Raw genomic sequence first — 20674 nt, 5'->3', positions numbered from 1 at the left:
CCCTCTGAAAAATCCATGTACGTCTGTTCACAGCACATGTCAGTACAGCAAAGAACTCCAACAAATTGTTTAAACGTGATTTCCATTTCACAAAACTACGCTGACGCTTCCTGATTACACTGAGTTATTCTAAGTGCCCAGCTATAACCTCCGTAATGATTGATTGTAACACCTTCCCCACGACAGATGTCAAGCTCACTGGCCTGTGGTTTCATGTTTTCCACCTCGCTCCCTTCTTGAATCGAGGGGTCGCATTTGCGACTGTAAGTCTGCTGGAACCCATCCAGAATCTAATGAATCTTGAACAAAGATGGAACAATGCAGAGTCCAAAATTATTTGAGGTTTTAATACAATGAAATAGCAATGTTTCAAAATATCACAATTACCTTTTACTCTGCAGGTGATCACGGGATCATTAAACTCTAATGAACCATCCCTTTTATTTGTTTACTGCTACTGGAATATTGGAGGAGGGAGAGTAGCTTGCTGTCTGCTGAATGTGCCCTGTCGCACCAACGTTGCTGTTAGTTCTACCGCACCAACAGACAGTACAGGTTATCCCTCAGATTAATAAACTTGCCAAAGATGTGAGAAAGGTCGCGGAATTCCCCGTTAAAAATTGCTCAGGTGCTGTGGTCAGACAAGGACGCCTCTAATATCATGTCACTTTCATTCATTTCCATCTCTGTGAAAAGTGAGGTGTCTTCAGGAGGAGCCCCAGCATTTGCTAATTTGCCCTGCTGGGGTGAGGCATCGAGGGCCATGATACCACTCTCTTCAAGAGGCGGCCTTTCCAACTCAGTATCGCACTCCCTCTCCTCCCAAGAGGGGTAAATCATTTTCCTGATCACTGGTGCCTTCATTGTCGACATGTCGAGTTCGTAACAGCCAAGTTTCTCCTTCAACTCGGTCCCTGCAATGAATGGAACATTGTGCTTTGAGGCAATGTTTTAAAAACATGCACTATTTGGATAGGTCTTTTAAAGAGCCAGTACAGACACAATGTGCTGAATGGCCTCCTCCAGCTTGCTGTGTGGTTTTTTGGGTTCCATCATTTAAACAGTCAGAAATTAAAATTTTCTATTATACTCCTAAGTTTAATTTGAATATCAGTGGTCGTCACCTGTGGCTGTTGCGTCAGAAATTATAGTTCTTTCTTTGGGAAACTAGGGATGGGTAATAAATATTGGCCTTGCCATTAAAGCCCACACCTCGACTAAATGTGAAATGAGTTGGTGCACCAAGAACTACCTGTCTAGTCAGGTAACATTTTTGAAGAAGAGCTGGAGATTCTCACAGTGCCCTGGCTAGCATGAATCCTTCAACAATATCCAACTGCATTTCTTTGCTTTAAACACAAGTCCTGTATGGTACAAACACCTTCTAATCTTCCCATTAGAGCCCCATGCTGATATTTCCTGTTTAACTCGTACTTTCCCAATCCCACATTGTGTTCTTGGAGTTTACCCACAACCGAGGAAGAACAGGTCTGCGATGTCCTGGTTTATCTCTTTCCCCTTGCCTTAAACAGGACCGCAATATTTGCACCTCCCAGTCCTTTACCACAGCTCCTGTTTCTATAGAAGTATCACCTTGTTATCAGGTCCCGTCAGTAGCACAGCGGGTTGCACACCTTCTCGAGTCAGAAGATCGCAGGTTCAAGCCCCATTCCAGGATTTGAACCTATAATCCAGGCTGACATACTCCCAGTGCAGAACGAGGCAGCGCTGCACTTTCAGAGGTGACATGAAACCGAGGTCCCATCTGCCCCCCAGTTGGAAGCACTTAAAGAGGAGAGCGCCGTTCTCTGCAGTGTCCCACGACCACTCCCGAAACAGGCATTCTCGCCATTTATCACAGTGCTGCGTGTGGGATCTTGCTGTGCACAAACTGACTGTCGGGTTTTCTAGATCACAACAGTGACTACAATTCAAAAATTAATGGCTTTGAAAGCACTTTGGGGTGTCCTAAGGTTGGGAAAAGCTCCATTTAAATGTAACTTTCTCCTTCTGAACCTGGCATCACTCAGATAGATCAAACTCCAACGCGAAAATAACGTTTTGATTAACTGGGCACAAAAATTGCTTCTTTATTGGAACTCATTGAGGCTGCAGTTCAAACACTGCACCACCTTTTCCATATCTATCATAAATGGGTCTCACCAAACCATATAAACAGGTTCTGGAAATCGAGGGATGTGACACTGGAAGCCACCTCACAGACACCAATCTCTCGGAATCAAGAGCAAAACAAAACCTTGATATGGTTTAAAAAGTCCAGGATAATCCTGGAAATTACAGGCCGGTGAGCCTTACGTCAGCATTAGGGAAATTATTGGAGAGGATTCTTCAAGACAGGATTTACTCCCATTTGGAAGTAAGTGGACGTATTAGCGAGAGGCAGCGTGGCTTTGTGAAGGGGAGGTCGTGTCTCAATAACTTGTTCGAGGACTTCCGGGTGCGGCGATGACCAGCTGAGTCGCACGTTTCGGCAGCTCCCTGTGAAACGGACTTTTGGGCTCTTGATAGGAGCCCCAACGGCAATTTTAACGGCTGAAAACACCGTGCGGTAAACCAGAAGGGTGTTCCCCCTGGACACGGATGGAAAAAGGAGAGGAAAGTGGCCGGATTGCAGCGGATCCTTTGGAACAACGGCAAGGAAGGCAAGCAGAAACCAAGATGGCGTCGGAAGGTGGCAGTTTCATATGGGGCCCTGAACAACAAGAGTTTTTGAAACGCTGCGTGGAGGAGATAAAAAAGGAAATGAAGAAAGAGTTGTTGGCCCCGATATTACAGGCGATTGAAGGGCTGAAAGAGGAACAAAAGACCCAGGAGCAGGAGCTTCGGGTCGTGAAGGCGAAAGCAGCAGAGAATGAAAACGACATACAGGGCCTGGTGGTGAAGTCGGAGATACAGGAGGCACACCAGAAACGATCTGTGGAGAGGTTGGAGGCACTGGAAAATAACGCAAGGAGGAACAACTTGAGGATTCTTGGCCTTCCTGAAGGTGTGGAGGGGGCGGACGTCGGGGCATATGTGAGCACGATGCTGCACTCGTTAATGGGAGTGGAGGCCCCGACGGGTCCGTTGGAGGTGGAGGGAGCATACCGAGTTATGGTGCGAGGACCGAGAGCAGGAGAAGCTCCCAGAGCCATAGTGGTGAGATTTCTCCGTTTTAAGGATAGAGAAATGGTCCTTAGATGGGCGAAGAAAACTCGGTGTAGTAAATGGGAGAACGCGGTGATCCGCGTCTATCAAGATTGGAGTGCGGAGGTGGCGAGAAGGAGGGCGAGCTTTAATCGGGCCAAAGCGGTACTTCACAAAAAAAAGATGAAGTTTGGAATGCTGCAACCGGCAAGACTGTGGGTCACATATCAAGGGAGGCACCACTACTTTGAGACGGCGGATGAAGCGTGGACTTTTATTGTAGAAGAAAAATTGGAATGATTGGACTACGAAAATGAACGTTTGGACAAAGTGGTGGGACGAGTGGGGGGGGGGGGGGGGGCGAAGAGGGATTGTATGATTAATCCTGCGGTATGGTAACGTTTCTTTCTCCCACAGGTGGTGATGGGGGGAGGTGGGGAGGGAGAGGAGATGGGGCGTTGGCCATGGGAGGCGGGGCCGAGGGAGAGGCGCGGGCTTGGTTCCCGCGCTATGATAATTATGGCGGGAATAGAGAAGCAGGAAGGAGGGGGCGCCGCACGGGGCGAGCCGTGATCACGGGGGGAAGCCGAGGTCAGCCAGAGTTTGCTGACTTCTGGGAGCAACATGGGGGGAGTAATTACGCTAGCGGGGGGTCTAGCGGGGGGGGGGGGGGGGGGGGGGAGGGGGGAATTACTGGGTTGCTGCTGCTGGGGAAAGGGGGGAGTGGGTGCGGGAAAGGATGGGCGGGGGGGCACCGTCTGGGAGAAATACAGCCGCGTGGGAACTGGGCGAGAAGCTGGAAAAAGATGATGGCTAACCGGCAAGGGGGGGGGTGGGAAGCCCCCCAACTCGGCTGATCACGTGGAACGTGAGGGGGCTTATCGGGCCGATAAAGAGGGCACGAGTACTCGCACACCTTAAGAAACTTAAAGCAGATGTGGTCATGTTACAGGAAACGCACCTGAAACTGATAGATCAGGTTAGGTTGCACAAAGGATGGGTAGGGCAGGTGTTCCATTCGGGGCTGGATGCGAAAAACAGGGGGGTGGCTATATTAGTGGGGAAGCGGGTAATGTTCGAGGCAAAGACTATAGTGGCGGATAACGGGGGCAGATACGTGATGGTGAGTGGCAAATTACAGGGAGAGATGGTGGTGTTGGTAAACGTGTATGCCCCGAATTGGGACGATGCCAATTTTATGAGGCGAATGCTAGGACGCATCCCAGACCTAGAGACCGGAAAGCTGATAATGGGGGGAGACTTTAACACGGTGTTGGAACCAAGGCTGGATAGGTCGAAGTCCAGGACTGGTAGGAGGCCGGCAGCAGCCAAGGTGCTTAAGGATTTTATGGAGCAGATGGGAGGGGTGGACCCGTGGAGATTCAGTAGACCTAGGAGTAAGGAGTTCTCGTTTTTCTCCTATGTCCATAAAGTCTATTCACGCATAGACTTTTTTGTGTTGGGTAGGGCATTGATCCCGAGGGTGAGGGGAACGGAATATACGGCTACAGCCATTTCGGATCATGCCCCACACTGGGTAGACTTGGAGATAGGGGAGGAAACAAGAGGGCGTCCACCCTGGAGAATGGATATGGGACTAATGGCGGATGAGGGGGTGTGCTTAAGGGTGAGGGGATGCATTGAAAAGTACTTGGAACTCAATGACAATGGGGAGGTTCAGGTGGGAGTGGTCTGGGAGGCGTTGAAGGCGGTGGTCAGGGGGGAGCTGATATCAATAAGGACACATAAAGGGAAGCAGGAGAGTAAGGAACGGGAGCGGTTGTTGCAAGAACTTTTGAGGGTGGACAGACAGTATGCGGAAGCACCGGAGGAGGGACTGTATAGGGAAAGGCAAAGGCTGCATGTGGAATTTGACTTGCTGACCACAGGCACTGCAGAGGCACAATGGAGGAAGGCGCAGGGTGTACAGTATGAATATGGAGAGAAGGCGAGCAGATTGCTGGCACACCAATTGAGGAAAAGGGGAGCAGCGAGGGAAATAGGGGGGGTGAGAGACGAAGATGGAGAGACGGAGCGGGGAGCGGAGAGAGTGAATGAAGTGTTTAAGATATTTTATAAAAAATTGTATGAAGCTCAACCCCCGGATGGGAGGGAGAGAATGATGGAGTTTTTGGATCGGCTGGAAATTCCCAAGGTGGAAGAGCAGGAAAGGATGGGATTGGGAGCACAGATCACGGTAGAAGAAGTGGTGAAAGGAATTAGGAACATGCAGACGGGAAAGGCCCCGGGACCGGACGGATTCCCAGTTGAATTTTACAGAAAATATTTGGACTTGCTCGCCCCGCTACTGACAAGGACCTTCAACGAGGCAAAGGAAAGGGGACAACTGCCCCCGACTATGTCAGAAGCAACGATATCGCTTCTTTTAAAGAAGGAAAAGGATCCGCTACAATGCGGGTCCTACAGACCAATCTCCCTCCTCAATGTAGATGCCAAGGTCTTGGCCAAGGTAATGGCAATGAGAATAGAGGAATGTGTCCCGGGGGTGGTTCATGAGGACCAAACTGGGTTTGTGAAGGGGAGACAGCTGAACACGAACATACGGAGGTTGTTAGGGGTAATGATGATGGCCCCACCAGAGGGTGAAACGGAGATAGTAGTGGCGATGGATGCCGAGAAAGCATTTGATAGAGTGGAGTGGGATTATCTGTGGGAGGTGTTGAGGAGATTTGGGTTCGGAGAGGGGTATGTTAGATGGGTGCAGCTGTTGTATAGGGCCCCAGTGGCGAGTGTGATCACGAATGGACGGGAATCGGCATATTTTCGGCTCCATAGAGGGACAAGGCAGGGATGTCCTCTGTCCCCATTACTGTTTGCACTGGCGATTGAGCCCCTGGCGATAGCGCTGAGAGGTTCCAAGGGATGGAGGGGAGTACTTAGGGGAGGAGAAGAACACCGGGTATCTTTATATGCGGATGATCTGCTACTATATGTGGCGGATCCAGCGGAGGGGATGCCAGAAATAATGCGGATACTTGGGGAGTTTGGGGATTTTTCAGGGTATAAATTGAACATGGGAAAGAGTGAGCTGTTTGTGGTGCATCCAGGGGAGCAGAGTAGAGAAATAGAAGACCTACCGTTGAGGAAGGTAACAAGAGACTTTCGTTACCTGGGGATCCAGATAGCTAAGAATTGGGGCACATTGCACAGGCTAAATTTGACGCGGTTGGTGGAACAGATGGAGGAAGATTTCAAGAGATGGGACATGGTAGCATTGTCAATGGCAGGGAGGGTGCAGGCAGTTAAGATGGTGGTCCTCCCAAGATTCCTTTTTGTGTTTCAGTGTCTCCCGGTGGTGATCACGAAGGCTTTTTTCAAAAGGATAGAAAAGAGTATTATGGGTTTTGTTTGGGCCGGGAAGACTCCGAGAGTGAGGAAGGGATTCTTACAGCGTAGTAGGGATAGGGGGGGCTGGCGCTACCGAGCCTAAGTGAGTATTATTGGGCCGCTAATATTTCAATGGTGAGTAAGTGGATGGGAGAGGAGGAAGGAGCGGCGTGGAAGAGATTAGAGAGGGCGTCCTGTAGGGGGACCAGCCTGCAGGCTATGGTGACAGCCCCATTGCCGTTCTCACCAAGGAACTATACCACGAGTCCGGTGGTGGTAGCTACACTGAAGATTTGGGGACAGTGGAGACGACATAGGGGAAAGACCGGAGCACTGGGGGGGTCCCCGATAAGAAACAACCATAGGTTTGCCCCGGGGGGAATGGATGGGGGATATGGAATGTGGCAAAGAGCAGGTATAACGCAATTGAAAGATCTATTTGTGGATGGGAAGTTTGCGAGTCTGGGAGCGCTGACCGAGAAATATGGGTTGCCCCAAGGGAATGCATTCAGGTACATGCAATTGAGGGCTTTTGCGAGGCAGCAGGTGAGGGAATTCCCGCAGCTCCCGACACAAGAGGTGCAGGACAGAGTCATCTCAAAGAAATGGGTGGGGGACGGTAAGGTGTCGGATATATATAGGGAAATGAGAGACGAAGGGGAGACTAGGATGGACGAACTAAAAGGGAAATGGGAAGAAGAGCTAGGGGAGGAGATTGAGGAGGGGATGTGGGCAGATGCCCTAAACAGGGTAAACTCGTCGTCCTCGTGCGCCAGGCTAAGCCTGATTCAGTTTAAGGTATTACACAGGGCACATATGACTGGAACACGGCTCAGTAAATTTTTTGGGGTGGAGGATAGGTGTGCGAGGTGCTCGAGAAGCCCAGCGAATCATACCCATATGTTTTGGTCATGCCCGGCACTACAGGGGTTTTGGATGGGGGTGACAAAGGTGCTTTCGAAAGTAGTAGGAGTCCGGGTCGAACCAAGCTGGGGGTTGGCTATATTTGGGGTTGCACAAGAGCCGGGAGTGCAGGAGGCGAAAGAGGCCGATGTTTTGGCCTTTGCGTCCCTAGTAGCCCGGCGCAGAATATTGCTAATGTGGAAAGAAGCCAAGCCCCCGGGGGTGGAGACCTGGATAAATGATATGGCGGGGTTCATAAAGTTAGAGCGGATTAAGTTCGTCCTAAGGGGGTCGGCTCAAGGGTTTACTAGGCGGTGGCAACCGTTCGTCGAATATCTTGCGGAAAGATAGATAGGGGAGAACAAAGAAGGCAGCAGCAGCAGCCCAGGACTTGGGGGGTGGGGGGTGGGGGGGGGGGTGGCCTGAGACAAGGCAGTTGCCAATTAGGGCTAGTTTTTATTTTTTGTTATTTAATATTTATTTATTTGTTGTTGTTTTCTTTTGTTCTTGTTTAAATAAAAAAGGTCATTATTATCTGTATTGTTATAATGTTGTGTAAAGGATGCACAATGTACTGTGTTGGTTGACCAAAAATTTTCAATAAAATATTATTTTTAAAAAAAATAACTTGTTCGAGGTTTTTGAGGAAGTGACGAAGATAGGGTGGTGGATGTGGTCAACATGGACTTCAGTAAAGCCTTTGACAAGGTCGCTCATGGCAGACTTGTACAGAAGGTGAAGTCACACAGGATCAGAGGTGAGCTGGCAAGATGGATACAGAACTGGCTCGGTCATAGAAGACAGAGGGTAGCAATGGAAGGGTGCTTTTCTGAATGGAATGCTGTGACTAGTGATGTTCCACAGGGATCAGTGCTGGGACCTTTGCTGTTCGTAGTATATATATATATATATATATATATATATAAAATGATTTGGAGGAAAATGTAACTGGTCTGATTAGTAAGTTTGTGGATGACACAAAGGTTGGTGGAATTGCAGATAGTGATGAGGACTGTCAGAGGATACAGCAGGATTTAGTTGGAGACTTGTTCCTCCTGCAATGTTCCTCCTGCAGAATGTTTGAGGTGAGGGACGCAGTCAGTGTCCCTGCTGATTTCATCTGTGGGAAGTGCACCCATCTCCAGCTCCTCAGAAACCGGGTTAGGGAACTGGAGCTGGATGAACTTCGGATCATTTGGGAGGCAGAGGTGGTCATAGATAGAAGCTTCAGGGATGTAGTTACTCCAAAGAATAAAGATAGATGGGCGACGGTGAGAGGGGCTGGGAGGAAGCAGTCAGTACAGGATTCCCCTGTGGTCGTTCCCCTTAGTAACAAGTACACCGCTTTGGATACTGTGGGGGGGGGGGGGGGGGGGGGGGGGGGGGGGTACTTACCAGGGTAATCCATGGGGTACAGGTCTCTGGCACAGAGTCTGTCCTTGTTGCTCAGAAGGGAAGGGGGGAGAGGAGTAGAGCATTAGTCATTGGAGACTCCATAGTTAGGGGGATAGATAGGAGATTCTGTGGGAACGGGAGAGACTTGCGGTTGGTGTGTTGCCTCCCAGGTGCCAGGGTGCGTGATGTCTCGGATCGTGTTTTCGGGATCCTTAAGGGGGAGAGGGAGCAGCCCCAAGTCGTGGTCCACATAGGTACCAACGACATAGGTAGGAAAAGGGATAGGGATGTAAGGCAGGAATTCAGGGAGCTAGGCTGGAAACTTAGATCTAGGACAAACAGAGTTATTATCTCTGGGTTGTTACCCGTGCCACGTGATAGTGAGACGAGGAATAGAGAGAGAGGAGTTGAACACGTGGCTACAGGGATAGTGCAGGAGGGAGGGTTTCAGATTTCTGGATAATTGGGGCTCATTCTGGGGTCGGTGGGACCTCTACAAACAGGATGGTCTACACCTGGACCAGAGAGGTACCAATATCCTGGGAGGGAAATTTGCTAATGCTCTTCGGGAGGGTTTAAACTAGTTCAGCAGGTTCTTGGGAACCTGAATTGTAGCTCCAGTATACAGGAGGTTGAGAGTAGTGAGGTCATGAGTAAGGTTTCAAAGTTGCAGGAGTGTACCGGCAGGCAGGAAGGTGGTTTAAAGTGTGTCTTCTTCAATGCCAGGAGCATCCGGAATAAGGTGGGTGAACTTGCAGCATGGTTTGGTACCTGGGACTTCGATGATGTGGCCATTTCGGAGACATGGATAGAGCAGGGACAGGAATGGTTGTTGCAGGTGCCGGGGTTTAGATATTTCAGTAAGCTCAGGGAAGGTGGTAAAAGAGGGGGAGGGGTGGCATTGTTAGTCAAGGACAGTATTACGGTGGCAGAAAGGATGTTTGATGAGGACTCGTCTACTGAGGTAGTATGGGCATGGGCTCAGGTTAGAAACAGGAAAGGAGAGGTCACTCTGTTAGGGGTTTTCTATAGGCCTCCGAAAAGTTAGGGGTTTTCTATAGGCCTCCGAAAAGTTCCAGAGATGTAGAGGAAAGGATTGCAAAGATGATTCTGGATAGGAGCGAAAGCAACAGGATAGTTGTTATGGGGGACTTTAACTTCCCAAATATTGACCGGAAACGCTATAGTTCGAGTACTTTAGATAGGTCCGTTTCTGTCCAATGTGTGCAGGAGGGTTTCCTGACACAGTATGTAGATAGGCCAACGAGAGGCAAGGCCATATTGGATTTGGTATTGGGAAACGAACCAGGACAGATGTTAGATTTGGAGGTAGGTGAACACTTTGGTGATAGTGATCACAATTTGATTACGTTTACTTTAGAGATGGAAAGGGATAGGTATATACAGCAGGGCGAGAGTTATATCTGGGGGAAAGGCAATTATGATGCGATGAGGCAAGACTTAGGATGCATCGGATGGAGAGGAAAACTGCAGGGGATGGGCACAATGGAAATGTGGAGCTTGTTCAAGGAACAGCTACTGCGTGTCCTTGATAAGTATGTACCTGTCAGGCAGGGAGGAAGTGGTCGAGCAAGGGAACCGTGGTTTACTAAAGCAGTCGAAACATTTGTCAAGAGGAAGGAGGCTTATGTAAAGATGAGACATGAAGGTTCAGTTAGGGCGCTCGAGAGTTACAAGTTAGCTCGGAAGGACCTAAAGAGAGAGCTAAGAAGAGCCAGGAGGGGGCATGAGAAGTCTTTGGCAGGTAGGATCAAGGATAACCCTAAAGCTTTCTGTAGATATGTCAGGAATAAACGAATGACTAGGGTAAGAGTAGGGCAAGGCAAGGACAGTAGTGGGAAGTTGTGCGTGGAGTCCGAGGAGATAGGGGAGGTGCTAAATGAATATTTTTCATCAGTATTCACACAGGAAAAAGACAATGTTGTCGAGGAGAATACTGAGATTCAGGCTACTAGACTCGACGGGCTTGAGGTTCATAAGGAGAAGGTGCTGTCAATTCTGGAAAGTGTGAAAATAGATAAGTCCCTTGGGAAGGATGGGATTTATCCTAGGATTCTCTGGGAAGCTAGGGAGGAGACTGCTGAGCCTTTGGCTTTGATCTTTAAGTCATCTTTGTCTATAAGAATAGTGCCAGAAGACTGGAGGGTAGCAAATGTTGTCCCCTTGTTCAAGAACGGGAGTAGAGACAACCCCGGTATCTATCGACCAGTGAGCCTTACTTCTGTTGTGGGCAAAATCTTGGAAAGTTTATTAGAGATAGGATGTATAATCATCTGGAAAGGAATAATTTGATTAGAGATAGTCAACATGGTTTTGTGAAGGGTAGGTCGTGCCTCACAAACCTTATTGAGTTCTTTGAGAAGGTGACCAAACAGGTGGATGAGGGTAAAGCAGTTGAGGTGGTGTATATGGATTTCAGTAAAGCGTTTGATAAGGTTCCCCACGGTAGGATACTGCAGAAAATACAGAGGCATGGGATTCAGGGTGATTTAGCAGTCTGGATCAGAAATTGGCTAGCTGGAAGAAGACAAAGGGTGGTGGTTGATGGGAAATGTTCAGACTAGAGTCCAGTTACTAGTGGCCACTGCTGTTTGTCATTTTTATAAATGACCTGGAGGGCATAGAAGGATGGGTGAGTAAATTTGCAGATGACACTAAAGTCGGTGGAGTTGTGGACAGTGCGGAAGAATGTTACAAGTTACAGAGGGACATAGATAAGCTGCAGCGCTGGGCTGTGAGGTGGCAAATGGAGTTTAATGCAGAAAAGTGTGAGGTGATTCATTTTGGAAGGAATAACAGGCAGAGTACTGGGCTAATGGTAAGATTCTTGGCAGTGTGGATGAGCAGAGAGATCTCGGTGTCCATGTACATAGATCCCTGAAAGTTGCCACCCAAGGTTGAGAGGGTTGTTAAGAAGGCGTACGGTGTGTTAGCTTTTATTGGTAGAGGGATTGAGTTTCGGAACCATGAGGTCATGTTGCAGCTGTACAAAACTCTGGTGCGGCCGCATTTGGAGTATTGCGTGCAATTCTGGTCGCTGCATTATAGGAAGGATGTGGAAGCATTGGAAAGGGTGCAGAGGTGATTTACCAGAATGTTGCCTGGTATGGAGGGAAGATCTTATGAGGCAAGGCTGAGGGACTTGAGGCTGTTTTCGTTAGAGAGAAGGTTAAGAGGTGACTTAATTGAGGCATACAAGATGATGAGAGGATTGGATAGGGTGGACAGTGAGAGCCTTTTTCCTCGGATGGATGTCTAGCACGAGGGGACATAGCTTTAAATTGAGGGGAGATAGATACAAGACAGATATCAGAGGTAGGTTCTTTACTCAGAGAGTAGTAAGGGTGTGGAATGCCCTGCCTGCAACAGTAGTGGACTCACCAACACTAAGGGCATTCAAATGGTCATTGGATAGACATATGGACGATGAGGGAATGGTGTAGTTGGGCTTTAGAGTGGTTTCACAGGTCGGCGCAACATCGAGGGCCGAAGGGCCTGTACTGCGCTGTAATGTTATATGTTCTACTTGGGCACAGAGATGGCAGATGGAGTTTAATATGGACAAATGAGAGGTGATGCATTTTGGAAGGTCTAATATAGATTGGGAAATCTCCAGTAAATTGCAGAAGACTTAAGAATATTGGCAGGCAGAGAGATCTCGGTGTACAGGACACTGAAAGTGGCAACGCAGGTGGAGAAGGTAGTCAAGAAGGCATACGGCATGCTTGCCTTCATTGGCCGCGGCACGGAGTATAAAAATTGGCAAGTCATGCTGCAACTGTGTAGAACCTTAGTTAGGCCACACTTGGAATACAGTGTTCAATTTTGGTCAATTCAGAAGGATGTGGAGGCTTTGGAGAGAGTACAAAAGAGGTTTACCAGGATGTTGCCTGGTACAGAGGGCATTAGCCATGAGGAGAGGTTGGCTAAACTTGATTTGTTCTCATTGGAACGATGGAGGTTGGGAGGCGACGTAATGGAAATCTACAAAATTATGAGGGGCATGGACAGAGGGATCGTCAGAAGCTTTTTCCCAGGGTGGAAGATGCAATTACCAGGAGACATAGGTTTCAGGTGCGAGGGATAAAGTTTAGTGGAGATGTGAGGGGGAATCTTTTTTACACAGAGGGTAGTGGGTACCTGGAACTTGATGCCAGAGCAGGTGGTGGAAGCAGGGACGATAGTGGCGTTTAAGGGAAATAGAGGGATACAGACCCTGAAAGTGTAGGAGATTTTGGGTTAGACAGGCAGCATGGTCAGCGCAGGCTTGGAGGGCTGAAGGGCCTGTTCCTGTGCTGTACCTTTCCTTGTTCTTTGTCCCACGAAACATATTAAGAATGTCACTCACCAATATAGGCATCTGCATTGCCAATGTACATTTCTATGCAGTGTCCAAGCATCGTGACGGAAAAAGTATCATCTCTGCGCAGACCCAGGGCCTGAAAAACACAAAGAAATACCCAACACAAACCGTTTAAACTTCACGGAAGTGAAATACATAGAAGAGAATCCTTTACTACCATCAGACAAAGGAAACTCCCGCCTTGTAATGCAGTTCCCCATTTCAATAACATTCAAGGGAAATGCAAAGAAAACATCACATCCATCAATAATGGAGTTTGGAAGCAATTAGAATGAATTCAATGTGTGTGTGTTTTATATCTGAAGATAACCATACCGTATGAAAATAGTTGATGGCGCTCTCAAAGTTGCCCATCAGGCTCAGCACGTAACCAATAACAGAATAGGTGCACGCATTCTGGGGAATGAGGACAAGAGCCTGGTGGTGATAGTCTAACGCTTCATCATATTTCCTGAAAGGGAAGCAAGGATTCAATTAGTTAAGGATTGCGGGATTAAGAATGACCCTGCTCACACACAATAATCTTAATTTGATGCAGAAATTGAAGAGTTGCTAGCATCACAGAATCTTGGGATGTCAGGCAGCCCATTACATCTGTGCAGAATCTTTGAATGAGTTATCCAATTAATTGCACATTCCTGCTCTTTCTCTGTAATATTAATTTTTAAACATATATCCAATTGTCTTTGAAAGTTAGGAGTGAATTTGCTTCCATCGCCCTTGCAAATTCCAGATTACAACAGCGGTGTTTAAAAAAACCGAATCTTTCCTCTGGTTGTCAATCACTTTAAATCTGTTCCTCCGGTGACTGAGCTTCCGACTTTATCAAACCTTCTATTAACCATCTCTGCTCAGAGGAGGTCAAACTCAGCTTCTCCAGTCTCTCCACGTTAATGGACTCCCTCGGCCCTGGTGTCATTCCAGTCAATCTCCTCCAAAGTCTCTCCAAGGCCCTGACATTCTTACTGATCCTTACTAAACAGCAACATCATCCAATCAAGCTGCAGCAATCTGTCACCAAATTGCACACCATACTCTACAGGTGACCATTCGGATATCTAGGGCCTGTCAATGTAGCTGTTTGTACATCAGTTAAACATGAAGAAATGGCTTCGTGATTTAGTTCATTTGGGGTTTTTTTTCTCTATCCCCCCCCCCCACAAGGATCCCCACGAGGTGGAGGCGTTCACCCTCCGGAGCACCTCACACCAGAACCCCTCCCCCATATTCTCTCCCAACTCTTCCCCCACTTTGCCTTGACTCCTTCTAGCGGCACCTTCTCCTCCTCCAAAATAGCCCCGTAAACCACCGATACTACCCCCTTCTCCAGTTCCCCTGTCGTCAGCACCTCCTCCAGCAGTGTGGAAGCCGGCTCTACTGGGAAGCTCTGTATCTCCTTTCTGGCAAAGTCGTGAACCTGCATGTATCTAAATATTTCCCCCTGCTCCAGCCCATACTTAGTAGAGGACTTTCAAATCGATTTTCACAGTGCTCAGCAAAAGTATATACCAGTGAAAAGGAAGGACTGGAGGAAAAGGGATAATCTAAGGAAATAAAGGAGGATATCAAATTGAAAGAAAATGCATACAAAGTGCAGCACGATGGCGCAGTGGTTAGCATTGCCACCTCACGGCGCCGAGGTCCCAGGTTCGATCCCGGCTCTGGGTCACTGTTTGTGTGGAATTTGCACATTCTCCCCGTGTTTGCGTGGGTTTCACCCCCACAACCCAAAGATGTGCAGGGTAGGTGGATTGGCCTCGCTAATTTGTCCCTTAATTGGAAAAAATGAATTGGGCACTCTATATTTTTGAAAAAAGGAAGATGCTTACAAAGTGGCAAAGTTTAGTGGGAAACGAGAGGATTGGAAAAACTTTAACGGTCAACAGAAAGCCACGATAAAAGCTATTAAAAAAAGTAAGAGATTATGAGAGTAAACTAGCTCAGAATATAAAAACAGATAGCAAAAAATTCTACAAATATATATAAAACTAAAAAGAGTGGTTACGGTAAACATTGGTCCTTCAGGGGATGAAAAGGGGGATTTAATAATGGGAAATGAGGGAATGGCTGAGGCATTGAACAGGTATTTTGTGTCAGTCTTCACAGTGGAAGACACAAGTAACATGCCAATAATGGTTGGCAAGGAGACTATGGCAGGTGAGGCCCTAGAAACAATCATTATCCTAAGCAGGTAGTGTTGGGCAAGCTAATGGGGCTAACGGTAGACAAGTCTCCTGGCCCTGATGGAATGCATCCCAGGGTACTAAAAGAGATGGCAGGGGAATGGCAAATGTGCTCGTGGTAATTTACCAAAATTCACTGGGGCAGTTCCAGCAGTTTGGAAAATGGCAAATAATAATCTTTATTGTCACAAGTAGGTTTACATTAACACTGCAATGAAGTTACTGTGAAAAGCTCCTAGTCGCCACATTCCGGCACTTGTTCGGGTACAGAGGGAGAATTCAGAATGTCCAATTCACCTAACAAGCACATCTTTCGGGACTTGCGGAAGGAAACCGGAGCGCCCGGAGGAAACCCATGCAGACACGGGGAGAACGTGCAGACTCCGCACAGACAGTGACCCAAGCCGGGAATCGAACCTAGGACCCTGGCGCTGTGAATCAACAGTGCTAACCACTGTACTACCGTGCTGCCCATAGATGTGACGCCACAGTGAAAACAATGTCACTGCTTCTATCTTATCTATTCCCTTCATAATTTTACATGTTTCTATAAGGGCACCCCCTCATTCTTCTAAATTCCAATTTACTCAGTCGCTCCTCATAAGCCAATCCTCTCACCTCTGGAATCAACCTAATGAATCTCCTTTGCACCCCCACCAGTGCCAGAACATCCTTTCTCAAGTAAGGAGACCAAAAAAGGAGGTAGCGAAAAGGCGGGTAACTATAGGCCGGTTAGCTTAGCATCTGTAGTGGAGAAAATGCTTGAATCTATCAAAGGAAGCAATAGCGAGACATCTGGATAGAAATTGTTCCATTGGCAGGCGCAGCATGGGTTCATGTCAGGCAGGTCATGTTTAATTAATTTATTGGAATTCTTTGAGAACATTACGAGCGCGGTGGTCAATGGAGAACCCGTGGATGTGTTGTATCTGGATTTCCAGAAGGCATTCGACAAGGTGCCACACAAAAGGCTGCTGCATAAGATAAAGGTGCACAGCATTATGGGTAATGTATTAGCATGGATAGGGCATTGGTTAACTAACAGAAAGCAACGAGTGGGGATAAATGGGTGTTTTTCTGGTTGGCGATCAGTGGCTAGTGATGTGTCTCAGGGATCAGTGTTGGAGTTGGGGACCAATTGCAATGTGTCATAGTTCGCAGATGACACTATGATGAGCGGTAGCGCAAAGTGTGCAGAGGACACAGTCTGCAGAGGGATTTGGATAGTTCAAGTGAGTGGACAAGGGTCTGGCAGCTGGAGTACAATGTTGGTAAATGTGAGGTCATCCATTTGGTAGGAATAACAGCAAAAATGGACTATTATTTAAATGGTAATAAATTGCAGCATGCTGCTGTGCAGAGGGACCTGGGTGTCCTTGTGCATGAATTGCAAAAAGTTGATTTGCAGATGCAGCAGGTAATTAAGAAGGCAAATGGAATGTTGTCCTTCATTGCTAGAGGGATGGAGTTTAAAAGCAGGGAGGCTATGTTGCAGCTGTATAGGGTGCTGGTGGGGCCACACCTGGAGTACTGTGCACAGTTTTGGTCTCCTTACTTGAGAAAGGAGGTACTGGCGCTGGAGGGGTGCAGAGGAGATTCACTAGGTTCATTCCGCAGTTGAGAGGATTGGCTTATGAAGAGAGACTGAGTAGACTGGGACTATACTCATTGGAATTTGGAAGAATGAGGTGGGTTCTTATAGAAACATGTAAAATTATGAAGGGAATAGATAGGATAGAAGCAGGGAGGTTGTTTCCACTGGCGGGTGAAAGCAGAACTAGGGGGCATAGCCTCAAAATAAGGGGGAGCAGATTTAGGACTGAGTGGAGGAGAAACCTCTTCACCCAAAGGGTTGTGAATCTGTGGAATTCCCTGCCCAATGAAGCAGTTGAGGCTACCTCGTTGAATGATTTTAAAGCAAAAATAGACAGATTTTGAACAGCAAAGGAATAAAAGGTTATGGTGAGCGTTCGGGTAAGTGGAGCTGAGTCCACAAAGATCAGCCACAATCTCATTGAATGGCGGAGCAGGCCCGAGGGGCCAGAGGGCCCACTCCTGCTCCTAGTTCTTATGAAATGGTTAAAACATAATTGGAGACACACAGGTATCCTTAGAGTCCTCAAAGGTGAGGTGTGTGGTGTGAGTGAGCTGTGTGGTGTGAGTGAGGTGTGTGGTGTAAATGTCTGCGTGGTGTGAGGTGTGTGCGCGAGGTGAGTGCAAGGTGCGCGTGAGGTGAGCGTGAGACATTTCGATATAATACAATCAAGTAGTACAAGAGACCCTTCAGTCCACAGTGCCTGTCACTCTTTGAAATAATTATCTGATTAACCCCGCCCCTGCTTATTCCCCACTGCCCTGTAATTTCTTTTCCTTTTCCAGTTTATAGCCAAGTCAAGTTTGAAAGTTAAAAATATGACAATTATTCCCCTACTGCCTAACTCTGTGATTAATGTATTTTACAATATGACAAAGCAAAGGAACTCAACTTTATTCTCTGGATACAAGCTTTTTACTGTGAATGACAACCATATAACAGACCATCAGAGCAAGTGAGGCAAAGAGACATTTATTGAGACAACTGGAATCCCATCTGAACACTCTTGTTTTTTGGCGAAGATCAACACTTACTTGAGTTTTCGGCACACATGTCCCAGATTATTCATTAATGGTTCCCATTTATCAACAGTTACCTGCAAAACAAAACAAGTCGAACCGTAACATATCCGAAACTCTTGAACATCAAGGTGCGTGCTCAGATACGTGGAGTGAGGAAGCTTTGGCCTGGAATTTCCCAAAGGGCAGCACGGTAGCTAGCACAATTGCTTCACAGCTCCAGGGTCCCAGGTTCGACTCCCGGCTTGGTTCACTGTCTGTGCGGAGTCTGCACATCCTCCCCGTGCCTGCGTGGGTTTCCTCCCACAGTCCAAAGATGTGCAGGTTAGGTGGATTGGCCAAGCTAAAATTGCCCTTAAGTGTTCAAAATTGCCCTTAGTGTTGGGTGGGGTTACTGGGTTATGGGGATAGGGCGGAGGTATGGACTTGGGGAGGGTGCTCTTTCAAAGAGCCGGTGCAGACTCGATGGGCCGAATGGCCTCCTTCTGTACTGTAAATTCTATGATTCTATGATCTGGATGCAGCTCAAACCATATAAACTAATCGGGGGACATGTGCTGAAAGAAATCAGGCTTCCATGGTCAGATCATTAGAATATCTTTCCACATTCTCACCACTCTCCGGGTAAAGATCTTGCTCCTGAATTTCTTATTGAATTTATTAGTGACCATCTCCTGAATTACAGGGTTGGTGTCAGAGAGTGGAAATCTTACACCCTTGGGTGTAAGGAGAAGCCCAGCAGGTAGGGGTCAGTCAGTTTAACTTGGTGGTGAGAAACGTTTCAGAAATCATCATTTGCACAACATTTACAATTGTTTGGGCAAATGTAGATGAATTAAGGAAAGACAGCAAAGATTTGTTAAAGAGAAAGGGTCTTTTGTTGACAGAGGATTAAGCCGTCATGTGTACATACATTTCAGAAAGGCGTTTAAGTGCCACATAACAGATTTGTCAACACAGTTAAAATCCATGGAGAGACAGGAACTTGAGTGACTGCAAACAGAGCGTAGCAGTGAACAGTTCATACTGGAGGAAGATTTACAGGGGAGTTCCCCATTAGTCAGTACTCGGACCAATGCTCTGTCTTGATCTATCTGGGTGCACAGGGCATAATTCCAAAAGTTATCGATGAACTGGTCACGAAGGCTTTCTTTAAGAGAACTGAGAAAAGTATTATGAGTTTTGTGTGGGCCGGGAAGACCCCGAGAGTGAGGGGGTTCTTGCAGCGTAGTAGAGACAGGGGTGGGCTGGCACTACCGAGCCTAAACGATTATTACTGGGCCGCCAATATCTCAATGGTGTGTAAGTGGATGGGAGAAGGGGAGGGAGTGGCGTGGAAGAGATTGGAGAGGGCGTCCTGCAAGGGGACCAGCCTACAAGCAATGGTGACGGCACCGTTGCCGTTCTCACCGAAGAAATACACCACAAGCCCAGTGGTGGTGGCAACACTAAAAATCTGGGGGCAGTGGAGACGGCATAGGGGAAGGACGGGAGCCTCGGTGCGGTCCCCGATATGAAATAACCATAGGTTTGTTCCGGGGAGAATGGATGGGGGATTTGGAGCATGGCAAAGAGCTGGGGTAGTACAACTGAGAGATCTGTTCCTGGATGGGACGTTTGCAAGTATGGGAGCGCTGACAGAAAAGTATGGGTTGCCCCAAGGGAATGCGTTTAGGTATATGCAACTGAGGGCGTTTGCGAGGCAACAGGTGAGGGAATTCCCGCAGCTTCCAACGCAGGAGGTGCAAGATAGAGTGATCTCAGAGACATGGGTGGGGGATGGTAGGGTGTCGGATATATATAGGGAAATGAGGGACGAGGGGGAGATCATGATAGATGAGCTGAAAGGGAAATGGGAGGAAGAGTTGGGGGAAGAGATCGAAGAGGGGCTATGGGCTGATGCCCTACGCAGGGTAAACTCGTCGTCCTCGTGTGCCAGGCTAAGCTTGATACAATTTAAGGTTTTACACAGGGCGCATATGACTGGAGCACGGCTCAGTAAATTTTTGGGGGTAGAGGATAGGTGTGCGAGATGCTCGAGAAGCCCAGCGAATCACACCCACATGTTCTGGTCATGTCTGGCACTACAGGGGTTCTGGGTGGGGGTGGCGAAGGTGCTTTCGAAGGTGGTGGGGGTCCGGGTCGAGCCAAGCTGGGGGTTGGCTATATTCGGGGTCGCAGAAGAGCCGGGAGTACAGGAGGCGAGAGAGGCTGATGTTTTGGCCTTTGCGTCCCTAGTAGCCCGGCGCAGGATATTGCTTATGTGGAAGGAAGCCAAACCCCTGGGCGTGGAGACCTGGATAAACGACATGGCAGGGTTTATAAAGCTAGAACGGATCAAGTTCGTATTAAGGGGTTCGGCTCAAGGGCGGTGGCAACCGTTCGTCGACTACCTCACAGAACGATACAGGGAATGGAAGAGAAAGAAGGCAACAGCAGCAACCCAGGGGGGAGGGGGGGGGAGGGGTGGGGAGGACCCCGGGCGGGCTCTCAGGGATGTCATTGTATATGTATAGGCATTTGTTTTAGGCAAATGTATATTGGACTATTGGATTGTATATTTGGAGAGTAATTATTTTGGATAAGGCAGTTGCCATTTAGTTTTTGTTTATACATTATTATTTATTTATTTGTTTAAAACTGGCCACTGTTATTTATATTGCTTTATTGTTGTTAAAAAGAAAAACTGTGTACTGTTATG

At 47.8% G+C, this 20674-nt stretch overlaps 1 protein-coding gene across 2 annotated transcripts in view; it reads right to left on the bottom strand.

The window, feature by feature from the left end:
• Positions 1–328: 328 nt before the first annotated feature.
• Positions 329–20674, bottom strand: part of cdc16 (cell division cycle 16 homolog (S. cerevisiae)) — a 64860-nt gene continuing 44514 nt past the window's right edge. For both annotated transcript variants that reach the window (XM_072476022.1, XM_072476023.1), the window contains 4 exons: positions 17989–18050; positions 13493–13628; positions 13163–13253; positions 329–914 (listed from right to left, as the gene is read on the bottom strand). In XM_072476022.1, the coding sequence (XP_072332123.1) occupies positions 625–914; positions 13163–13253; positions 13493–13628; positions 17989–18050 (579 nt within the window). In that variant the 3' untranslated portion in view covers positions 329–624. The remainder of the gene's footprint in view (positions 915–13162; positions 13254–13492; positions 13629–17988; positions 18051–20674) is intronic.

Source organism: Scyliorhinus torazame, chromosome 15 (genome assembly GCF_047496885.1).
Source record: "Scyliorhinus torazame isolate Kashiwa2021f chromosome 15, sScyTor2.1, whole genome shotgun sequence".
Classification (NCBI taxonomy): Eukaryota; Metazoa; Chordata; class Chondrichthyes; order Carcharhiniformes; family Scyliorhinidae; genus Scyliorhinus; species Scyliorhinus torazame.
The sequence above is the reverse complement of the archived record's forward strand: the minus strand, read 5'-3'. Positions and strand labels throughout refer to the sequence as shown.